We start from the raw sequence: 11549 nt of genomic DNA on the forward strand, positions 1-11549 counted from the left end.
TTCTGTAATAAAAAGATTTTTCCTATCTTGGAAACTCAAGATAAGTTAGGACAAGAATTTAGGATTTCTTTCTGTAATGAGGCAGAGCTATTTTACAATTAGTGAGGAAGAGCAGGGGAGATGAGGAAGTAAACAAAATGCAACAAACGAGGAAGAGGTTGACAAAGAGGGAGGGAGAGGGATGCAAAAGGTAGGAAAAGGAGCACTGGACAGGTATGGGGGAGTCGAGGGAGATGACGAGAGAGGGAGTGTAACAGGCAGTGATGAAGAGGGAGGGAGAGAGACGGGGGATCTGTGTCCACTAGAGAGAGAGGGGGAGATAAATGAGCTGCACAATGTCTCGCTTGTTCAGAGCGCTGCAGGTCCTCATCGTCAAAGCCTGCACTTGTCCGTCTCTGAATACTCTCCTCTCCAGTGGCTGACGATGGACAGCCTGGAGGGAACCGAGCTCTGCTACCCCGAACTCCTCAACTCCTCCTGCCGAGGGCCGATGCGTCCTCGTTCTGAGGCTCTTCTCCTCTACATGCTGCTGTCCTTCATCGCTCTGCTTACCATGGCTCTCAACCTGCTGGTCATCATCTCCATCTCACACTTCAGGCAGCTCCACACACCCACCAACCTGCTCCTCCTCTCCCTGGCCGTGTCGGACCTCCTTGTTGGACTGCTGGTGATGCCGGTGGAAACGATCCGTTTCATAGAGACCTGCTGGGTGCTGGGTCGCCTCATGTGCGCTCTGTCGTGCATTATCGCCTTCACTCTCACCTCTGCCTCCGTGGGAAACATGGTGCTCATATCGATCGATCGCTACATAGCCATTTGTTACCCTCTGCAGTACCCTGCCAAAATCACTCAGCACAGAGTGAAAGTCTCTGTCTGTCTGTGCTGGGCCTGTTCGGTTCTCTACAACGGGCTGATTTTAAAGGACCAGCTTCGGCAGCCAGACAGGCACAACTCCTGCTACGGAGAGTGTGTGGTGGTCATCGACTATATCTCTGGGGCTGTCGACCTTGTGTTCACTTTCATCGGCCCCTGCACAGTCATTGTTGTTCTATACATGAGAGTGTTTGTGGTGGCCGTGTCCCAGGCGCGTGCCTTGCAGTCTCACATTGCAACTGTTACGCCTGGTAAGGTGACTGTGACCGCCAAGAAATCAGAGAAAAAAGCAGCCAGGACTCTTGGTATTGTCATACTGGTGTTTTTGATGTGTTTCTGCCCCTATTACTATCCCTCTCTTGCAGGGCAGGACATCTCAAACAATGCCTCATCTTGGGCTTTTGTGTCCTGGCTGTTGTATTTTAATTCCTGTTTGAATTCACTGATATATGCCTTTTTCTATCCATGGTTTAGAAAAGCTATTAAGTTCATTGTCACCCTAAAGATACTGGAGCATAACTCCTGTGAGGCCAAGATACTTTAAGGCCACTATTCACAGACATTTTCAAACAATTTAGACGGTCAATATCAGCTTCAGCAGGGGTTTTGACTGAAACGTGACAAAATCAATGAGAGTAATAATAATAATATAATACTCTTGGTTATACTTGATGGTAGAGTATATCTAAATAATGCAAATGCAGCATCCGTTTTAATGCTTTCCATTAAAACGGATGCTTGTTTGGACATTTATTTTCATTGTTATTATAAATTTGTCTCTGCATAAGGCAAATCTCATTTCATTCACCCCACAGTCTCTCTCACCAGCATCTTAGTCTGTGAAATGCATACTGTATATTTATAATAGGTTTGGCTCCTCTACAAACCAAAAATATGTAAAAGGCCATTACATAACTATTTTGTTTATTATCTTAAAAAATACAAAATGTAATCATTTTAACAAAAACAACAACAACACATACATTAACAACATATTTGTTTCTGTTGAAACAAGCTAGGATTCTTCATCTTCTGGGCTGAGACTGGAGCCACCTGACCTCTGAAAGGAACAGGACAACAATTAATAGGTGCCCAAATGCAGTGTGTTTTCTCATTTTATTCACTCAGCATTCTTGGCAGTCATTGTGGTAGCCATTGTAAAAGTCCTCTGTCATGTATTTATCTTGCATTACTGCAGACAATTCTTTCTTGGTTGTTATACAGTAGAACCAAATCAGTATAGTGTAACACAAAATTCTCAACCAACAACTACTTTTACAATGGCTGCATCAACATTTGTTATATGTGTGCAAAGTAAACTATGTCCACAAATAAATAATATAATAAATACCAGGGATTTCATGTGGCCAGAAGTCATCACAGGCAGGACACCTCGGTTCTGATCTTCCTTTGAAGTATCTGGCCACACATGGGTTGTGTATCTTTATGCCACATGTCGGATTCTCACAGATTTGGCACTGAAAGAAGATCATGTTCATCCAATGAGTAAATTCATTAATGCCCACAAAAGCAAATGACAAAAGCAAAGATTACATTAATCGCGTACAAATGTAAACAATTTTTATGCAGAGTAAATACAGCAATTGTTTTAGTATCCTAACAATTCACTGTAAGGCAAGGTTTAAAAAGTTGATGTCAACCAGCCTGATAAAAACAGCAAAAAGCATGAAACTGTCAGTAAGAACACCAAGGCACACCAACCCATGAAAATGTTAAAATGTCTTAATTGATCCTGAATCACATGGTAAGAATTTGAATCATGAAGCAAACCTGTTTATAGTGCAGCAACATGTATCCTTCATCATACACAGTGATATTATTTAAGAGTTCATTCAGTTCTTTTGACAATTTCATGTAGTTACTCAAAAGAAAGTCTGTCTGACTTCCAAAGCAATTCCCTTCTCCACCCTATGAAAAGCAACATTTTACCCCTTTTGTTTATGGCTCATCTCCATACAGCTTTGATTAGTCAAAACTAATCATTTTATTTTAGCTAATTTTGAGGGTTAGGGTTAGGGTTAAAAATATTAGACTACAGATTGACTGTGGCTTTTTGGAGTTGATTGAATGTGTGCTGAGGGTTGAGTTTATCTTATATAACAACAAAAACGTTATTATAGCTATAATGTTACTGATCATCTATTACACAGTGAAATGTAAGCAACAAATGGTTTACTGTAAGAAGAATACCATTAGTAATAATCACAGGTGAAGTTATTGAACCATATTGCCTTTCTTCTTTCTTGGGACAAGTAGTTATCATCAGTAATGTACAGACACTAAAGTATTTATACTTAATATTGGCGATACCACAAAATCAGTATTAGAAAAGACAGAAACAAACTAGAAACTAGCTTAAATTCTTCTCATTCAAGTATTCAATTTGAGGGGCAACAGGAATTTATAAAGTAGATGTAGATTCCAGGAAATAAAAATGGCAAAACAGAAAATAGAGAAACACAAAGATATGTACCTGGAAAGCAATGTTGTGACAGATGTGGCACACTTTCACCTGGTCTTGATACATTGTACGGATGTATGGCTCCATCTCTATTATGCATCTGGTGGACAAGGTGTAGTCACCCCGTTTCTAAACAAATAAATCAACAGTCAGGCAGACAGGGAGTAAGGGACAGATAAAAGGGTGGGGGATTGCAGCAAGCCTTGAAAGTATGAATTCACAGCAATAGGGACTATAAACATATTTCACATATGCTGCTCCTATGATCTGAACAGTTCAGTCTGGATTTGTTGATATGACCAAGCTTGCCAAAACTAGAAACAAAACAGCCAACTCTCCCTTGATAATGTTTAGCCTGAGGAGAAACTTTCAAACTATGGAAGAAGTTCTTGCACAAACTGTCTAAGGGTCCAGTTACACTTTCTTGCTTTTTTGTTGAGAAAGCGCTCACAGAATCATATTTTGTGCATACAATTTGACAAAGCAGGTCAAGTCACACTTTGTTTTCAAAATGACCAGCTGCCATAATCAGCAACAGTACTTTGTTTAACTCTAAACATTTGCCTGAAATTCCCATAACCCAGCCAGTGTGCTCCATAGTAACTTCTACCAACTGTTCTACTGGTACTTTCTTCAGTTTAATTCTGGTTGGTGTTTGTCGTAACTGTCAACTGCCTACAGTATGCAACCACTTCATCGTTGTGTGTGCTTTGTTGTGATTTGCTGGCTCCCAAAAAAGTGGTCCATGTCATGAACACTCCTCTACAAACAACTGCTCTCAACTTCAGAAAGCCCTGCACTCGGCCTGAAGAACCGCCAGGTGCAGTGCTTTTCCAAAGCAGACACCCTCTGTCCGCCTTGCAGTCGTTTCCCATTGACTTTAATGTAAAAAAAAAAAAAAAAAGGTGTTGGCAGTTTGAAAAAAGCGGAGTAGTGTAAACATTCTCTAAATCTGTAGGAGTAACATTTGGAAATTCTGCTGGAGAGTAAATTTTCCCTTAAAGACTGTACCTCACTGAGCCATCTGTCGAGCACGAGTCGGCTCAGAAGGTGCTCCGTCTCGCTCTTCTTCAGCTTCTTGGTCTGCAGGCTGTCGGCGCTGTTCAGAATATCAGTAGAGGAGGCTGTTCCAGTCTCAGAGCCCACAATCAGATCCATCTGAATCAATACAGCTTGAGTTAGTCTTGAGACACTTCCCGGTCAGGGGCGAATCAGGCTTTCTGAAGCTTCAGCACTCAGTTGAATGCTACCACACTGTATGTCCCACTGCTGCCACAGCAACTTAATGCTTTGATTGTTACACTGCAATACAAAACTATTTTGAGATAGTTTAGCCTATTATAATGAACAATTTCCACCACGTCCAAAACGAATGATGAATAAGATACAAATTCAACTGCTCATTGAACTTGATCAATTAATAAGGAGTATAATGTAATTTTCAAATCATGCTTCATTTACACTCTCTTTATACTCGTTGCTCTTAATCTGGTTATATGTCATCACATTTGCTACACATGCTCTAAGGCCAAGTGTTAGATAAACCTTTAAATTTGCTTTTGATTGGTGCATGTGGTTGTGGCGTATTATATAATAGCTTCAAACTTAACTTGGTTTGGCCTAATATGATAAAACTCGGAATAAACATTCAACAACCACTCTTTAGAAGATGCATACCAAATTCCATGCACGAGTTCCAGGGTGTTTGGCATTTGCAGATACGCGAGATGTTGTAGTCATGTCACCTACTTTTAACAGCCATGAACTGGTGACCACTCATCTCTGCATTACCTCCGAGACTAATGTGCAGTTCCACCTAACTTTTGTAGGAGGTGTGAAATGTCGATGCAGAGCGCCTCTGTGACTTGTAGATATTGACATCCTCCTGCATGTGCTGCACCCCAAAGCAGAAGAACCAATTTGACATGCAAAATGCACAGGCCTAAAATGGAAATTTCTGGTGCATCTCTCTCACATCATAGCGAACTACTGTGCTCTGTCGGAGGAATGCCTCGCTTTAAAAGTTCCATGTATCAGAATGTAAATACAGATTTAGGGAAATCTCACTTTCTTTTTTCACACCATACACGTAGTAGAAATGGCTAGAGCTCGGTGCTCAGCTGACATGTTTCAGGGTTTGATTCCTGCTGTGGCCTCACCTTTTAAAAATATATACACTAATGGGACTGTAAGAGGCTGTGGGTGACAGTGTGCACAAAATTTTACTATGCTATATCATTTTTTGTGAATTGAACTCACTGTTTTCCTGAACAGCTCCAGTTCATTATCAGCATAATCTGACGACATTCTGGTGACATCGGTCTCGGCCATGTTCACCTAGACAGGATTGAAGTGAAAACAATGTCATTAACAGTTTGTCCTGGTGATGCACTGCACTTATAGTGTCAACAACTTGCTTCTTATATTTATGGGCTCATGACTCAGTTCATGACTTTTGTTGTATTTCACACCCTCTAAAATGTGATATCCTATTTACAATAACCTGGACAAGCTCTTAAATCAGCTATAACAATCAAAAATGAGACACCTGGGTTATACTAAGGCATGTATACAATTTATGCTGTTTGTTGTTGGTTTTGGTCTGCATAAGTTCAATTTCCATACTAATCTTCTGAGTATTCTGTTTATTCATGTAAAGAGCTATTATCTGGGATATTTTGTGTAGGCCAACATTAAACCCATTAAATTAAATACATTTTAAAAATGAGGGCATGCCTCATTCTTTTTAGCGTGGTTCACTTTATTGGTGGCATTTGGGGATAATTTTGGTCATTAGCTGATCCAAATTTCAGTCTCAGTTATGATTGTAGTTCCAGTTGTAATACTAAAACTGCTCTGATTGTGAAACAAACTGCAGCGCATAGTCAATAAATCTTCCAAGATTATTGGCACCTCCCTCGCATCAGTTGAATCACTATTTCACAAATGCACAATCAAACGAGCAAAAAAAATTATCTCTGACCCCTCTCACCCTGCTCACCACCTTTTCCAACTGATGCCCTCAGGTCCCTGCCCACCAAATCATCCCGTTTTAAAAACAGTTTTTTCTCCACTGCAATAAGGACTCTGAACGCTTCTCACTAACTCTGACAAATGTACCTGCATGTACCAACTCTTGTGTAAATCTTGTAAATATTGTCTGTGATTTCTGTCTTGTGGTAATTTGTGTATATTGTCTGTTGTGCCAGTCATGTGTCTAATGTGATGCTGATATCTGTCTATGTTGATGTTTGATGTTACTGACACTGTTGAATTGAGCTTACCCACCATGCTGTACCGAAAGCAAATTCCACCGTCCTCGGTCGTGTGGTCATTAATAAATGAATTGAATTGAAACGTCACTATGCTTAAGCTTAAGTAACCTCTAAAACCTCTAACCTCTAAAGACTAGTCCTCATCTTTGCTTGCAATTTGGGGGAATGAGACTGAATAGTAGCTTTACTTTCATTTACAGATTTTATTTATCAGGGGTGGCAATGTTCTGGCTGTGGTGGCCAACATTGCTGAATGAATATAGGGGAAGCACTTTTGCAGTGGCAGATTCCTATATTAAAGTCACAAGGACACAACATTTCAATAGTATTGTGGTGATCTGGACAATGTGCTAACAAGGTGAACAAGTGATTTTTCATTGTGACCTTACAACAGTCACTACCCAAGGCATAGTACTGGTAAATGGTAATGTAGGCACAGTACTGGTATTAAAGCCACTAACCAAGGCGTAGTACTGGAGACCATTCTCTTCAGACATCCCTTTTCTAATCTGCATGAACATGGGCTGCAGCTGTGAATTGATGACCTCAATAAATTCATCCAGTCTGTCATGAGCGTAGTGTGCTGCAAGAAAAAAAAGACAGTTTGTTAGGCTGGAAGTGACTCTATTTCAGGAGTACATGTAGCTCTCATATTGCACCTATACTGTCTCCTCAAGTGATGTAGTGACACAGGTCACATCAGTATAGACGGGAGAGTTGTTGCACAATCGGACAGTCCCCATAACACACTGAGGGGAAACACTGAGCAACAACTAGTACTACAACTACAAAAAAATATTATAGACTACTTGTGATAATGGTGGATTGACAAATCCTGACTTACTGTACAGTATTGTTTACACTTATTGCCGGAAACCTTTTGAGCCCCTGACTCACATTAGTACCTCTAAAATATCAATGTTGTTGGATGAAACCTTGTATTTTCAACAAGTCAGCTTTTCAGGAATTTAATTAAACAGCCTTATTTTATTATGTTTTGAATAGATTTCATTGCCTCTGAGGTCATAAAACTTGCTCTACTTATAAAGGACTGCGTAAACCTTCAGATGAAGTGAAAGCATGATGAAAATCATCAAAATTGTTGTTATAAGGATTTTTGGCCAAAGTGGCAATATAGTGATGCTCTTGTCATTTGGGGACCTATAAGAAACAGGCCTGCTGACCTGTTTTGAATCCCGTTTCCTGATACAAGGATGTAATATGAGGTACTCTGCATTGATAGCATCAGTAAATGTCTGTATAGATATATATAAAATATTGCACCGTTGTGTGTCTCACAGGAATGCCGATGGAGAGTCTTTGCCCCGGGTTCATCAATGATGCCATTAGCCATCATGGTTTGTAGGAACCTGCGGTGGCTGTCTCCCATTGGCCGTGTCATAGCTCTGGATTGGCCTAGACACACAAAATAATGATGGTTACACACACTCCATCAAGTCAACAAGGGGAAATGGTGGGAAGGGAAAGCACTATAAAACAAGGAGGATGAATGCCATAATTTGTGCATAGAAGAGGGTTGCCACCTTCTTTCATTCCCACTTTAATCTGTATGGATAAAGTATCATACAACAGCTGATCTGAAACCTGTTTGCCTCTTGAGTCAAGGTATGGTTGATATGATTGTACAGCCTGACTAGTAAGCCATATCAGTCCTGCCACAGGTGGTTTATGTATGAGTGCAATAGGCACCCAGTAGTGAATTTTGAATATGAATTGATTTCATAGGTTTTACGGTGGCAGGCAATCAAGTCAAAACTGGCGGCCGCCATGTTTATTATTATTATTATTATTATTATTAATACACTAGCAATAGTGCCGACCTCTCTACCCAACCGTTTTAACGTTATTGTGGAGGACTTTGGAGGTTTGTTTGAGTCAGCTGACATGTTGACAGCAAGCAATACATTGACAGTCCAAATTAAATCAGCTATTCCACATTGCAAATCTGCAAATCTGTTAACATCAAGCTAGAGCTAGCGTTAAAACAATACGTCAGGTTTCTAGCTAAGGGTCTACGGTTATATTCAAGTAATCTTCTTCCAGGTACTAGCTATAGCTAGTACCGTCAATATACAGTTAGCGGCCACTGCTGTCTGACAGGGAGCTCAGAGGATGGAGAGTTTTGGTTTTAGCAAACACTAACTAGCTAGCAGTCTTTGAGATATTGTTAGTTAACCGGCTAACCTCGGTGACTGGCAGTTGAAACCTTGTAGAAACCGTCTTTTCTTGAGTCAGAAAATATCGTGACCAAGTTCACTCACTATCCTTCAATACGCGCCTTCCGGGTTTGGTACTGGCTGGGGCTTGTTGCCTACAACGATTTGGCACGTTTGTTGTTTTGACTACTTCTTCTGCTTCTTCTGTTTTTTGGCTGCTTGCTTCCGTACCGGAGCATTACCGCCACCAACTGTTACAAAATAATAGTATCCTTAAATTCTACTTTGAAGTCCTGTTTGTTCTAAGAACTTGAAAATATTAGTATGTGGTATTCCCGGAATTGTGCGAAAAAAATGTAATAATCACATTATCTTCTTGCTTGCTTGCTTCTTCACCAGCAGTAGTGAGGAGTTCAGCTTTGTGTGACCCAGTCCTTCCTCTTTCTTCCGATAGATCTCCCTAAGCCCACCTCTTGTCAATGTCTACCTTTCGTTTCCTTATTTTTCCTGCCACTGTTTCTTCATTTGAAACCAGATATGGAATTTATTTCATATTTTACTAATTAATCTTCTTAATACAACCCAGATGCATTAAGAAATTCTACTATAGAATACTTTCTCATTCCCCTCACTTGAGCTGGCACCCCAGAAAACTGAACACATAGCCCTATTCTCACTATTCTGTATAGTGAATAATAATAATGAATAATAACCTACTTATTTTTAAAAACGCTATCAACAAATTTACCTATAGTCTGTTGGTTCTCTCTTTATCAGATAAATTATTTTCGAATATATACAAATTCTAATATATAAAAATCTACCATTGGTTGAGGAAGTAGCCTAACCAAGGTGGTACTATTGTAGGCATTTAAACTGTTGGCCTGGTATTTGTGAATTCTTAGTTCTCTTGCAAATTGAAATCCTGATATTAAAAAGCTTTGCTTTAAACAGGTCTGTATGTGATAAAATTGCGCACGCTGCTCTTTGTTCGATGACTCACGAGTAAAATCGGTATCTAGTGGAAGTATTATAGGCACTTGATTTAATAAATTTGTACCTTTTAAATTCTTAAACTTTAAGATTAAGGTTTTCCTATGACTCTCTAGTCTGTATAGCGTGTTTTCCTGAACCTGCCTCAGCCACTGCCTGTGTGGAAATTCTTATTTTGGTTTTAATTACTGAACGTCATGTTTCTTTTAACAGGTTATGCAAATAAACTTCCTGCTGATAACAAAACAATCGATTTCATGTCTTTAAACCTATATTTAGCCTATGCAATTCTGAATTATTTTTTTCTCTCTCTCTCTGGAGTAGACTAGAGCAGTGATTCTCAACGTTTTTCATATCAAGGGCCCCTAATTTAGTCCACATTAGGGCCACGGACCCCCATTTGATGAGATTTTGTCACTCGGACCCAAACCTGAGAATATTTTTATTGTTAGATATGATTTTGTCCAGATGACTATCTGTATACTAGGTAGAGAGATAGCCTAACAGCAAAACTATGATCAAAACAGTCATTCTTCTACATTCTCTAATTGTGTTAACTTCTTGTAAATTAAATAATGGTGGAGTTTAACGATTCATCAATTTGGATGTTTTTTCAGCATATGTTCAGGGACTAAACAGACAGGGACTAAAGACAAAATTCAATGGAGATATCCACTGAAAAAGTCCTAAATCTAGGACTAGGCTTAATCCCTATCTGCGAAACCAGCCCTAAATGTTTAATCTTGTGTGTCCCAACTTTAACCTGCTTATGGTGCTCTTGTTTCACATTTCTTGCTAAAAAACCTGCATATTCCCACTTTTTGTTGGACTTACCTCCCTTGAACTTCTTTATCCCATCTTTTCTGCCATTGTTTCATCATTTCATTCCAGATGAACATTTTTGCTTCTGCTTTGTTAATTGGTATTATGCCCATTTCAGAACTTTTTTTAAATTTTTTTTAGCTACTTTGTTATCTTTCTCATTTCCCTCAACTCCAATGTGGTAACAGGTGTGAATTTAGCTTGAAGTTTGATATTCATCATCTGACACGTCTTTTAACGTCAATAGCTCGTCGATAGCATCATCATTCTCAGATTATCTTTTTTTTTTTCTTTAGAGAGGAAGACGGAGCCAATGTGTCACAATCTTGATTAAGTCAAAACCACTACCTGTTAGTAATGCAGTCACCAGGCTGCTTATAGACCGTCATAAAAGTGCAGTATGGGCAGTTTAAAATAAACATCAGCGTTTCTCAGCCTTTTCAATGGATTCACTTCAAACCATCTCTAATTTGTCTATAATATTCCTCACCAACATTCACAGTTATTAGTTTGTCAAAAGAGACCTTTTCCTGTGTTAAAATCCCCTCATACAGGCCTCTGTGTAGTACATAAGGATTTGCACACATAGGTGAGGAGAACGTTATACTATTAATATCATCATATATCTCGGCCTGCCAGCTATCTGAAAAGAGGCAAGATTGCCAAAACTCATGTCCTAGCTTTGGAAATTGATTATGTAATTAATTGTTGTAGAGATTTCATGTAAATTACAGGCACTAAAATGGGTTACATCCTATCTCTCAGATAGGCAGTTCTGAGCTGGGTAATTCTATATCCTTCCAAGAACTGAGTTTGAAGCTTGATATTCATCAGCTAACGTGCCTCTTAATCTCAAAAGTTCCTGTTGATAATATCATTATTCTCAGATTAGACTTTTTTACAGAGAGGAAGATGAAGCCAATGTGT

General features: G+C 39.4%; 2 protein-coding genes across 3 annotated transcripts; one reads left to right on the plus strand and one right to left on the minus strand.

Moving 5' to 3' along the window:
• Positions 1–153: 153 nt before the first annotated feature.
• LOC139645760 (trace amine-associated receptor 13c-like) lies at positions 154–1417 on the plus strand. Its single transcript, XM_071521576.1, has one exon. The coding sequence runs from the start codon at positions 182–184 to the stop codon at positions 1415–1417; it is 1236 nt and encodes a 411-aa protein (XP_071377677.1). The 5' UTR covers positions 154–181.
• Positions 1418–1780: 363 nt separating this feature from the next.
• Positions 1781–8992, minus strand: nsmce1 (NSE1 homolog, SMC5-SMC6 complex component). 2 transcript variants are annotated; one of them, XM_071521578.1, is made up of 8 exons: positions 8836–8992; positions 7930–8046; positions 7092–7213; positions 5615–5692; positions 4367–4513; positions 3368–3484; positions 2225–2351; positions 1781–1933 (listed from the first exon to the last, which is right to left on the minus strand). In XM_071521578.1, exons 2-8 carry the CDS (start codon positions 8030–8032, stop codon positions 1899–1901), a joined length of 729 nt encoding a protein of 242 aa, XP_071377679.1. In that variant the 5' UTR covers positions 8033–8046; positions 8836–8992; the 3' UTR covers positions 1781–1898. The 2 variants fall into 2 exon arrangements, with proteins under 2 accessions (XP_071377679.1, XP_071377678.1); XM_071521577.1 differs by having other exon boundaries at positions 7915–8046.
• Between the last annotated feature and the right edge of the window lie 2557 nt (positions 8993–11549).

This window comes from Centroberyx affinis, unplaced genomic scaffold (genome assembly GCF_046629955.1).
Source record: "Centroberyx affinis isolate AG114_WGS23_722 - 3 ecotype Tasmania unplaced genomic scaffold, CSIRO-AGI_Caff_v1 ptg000899l_1, whole genome shotgun sequence".
Classification (NCBI taxonomy): Eukaryota; Metazoa; Chordata; class Actinopteri; order Beryciformes; family Berycidae; genus Centroberyx; species Centroberyx affinis.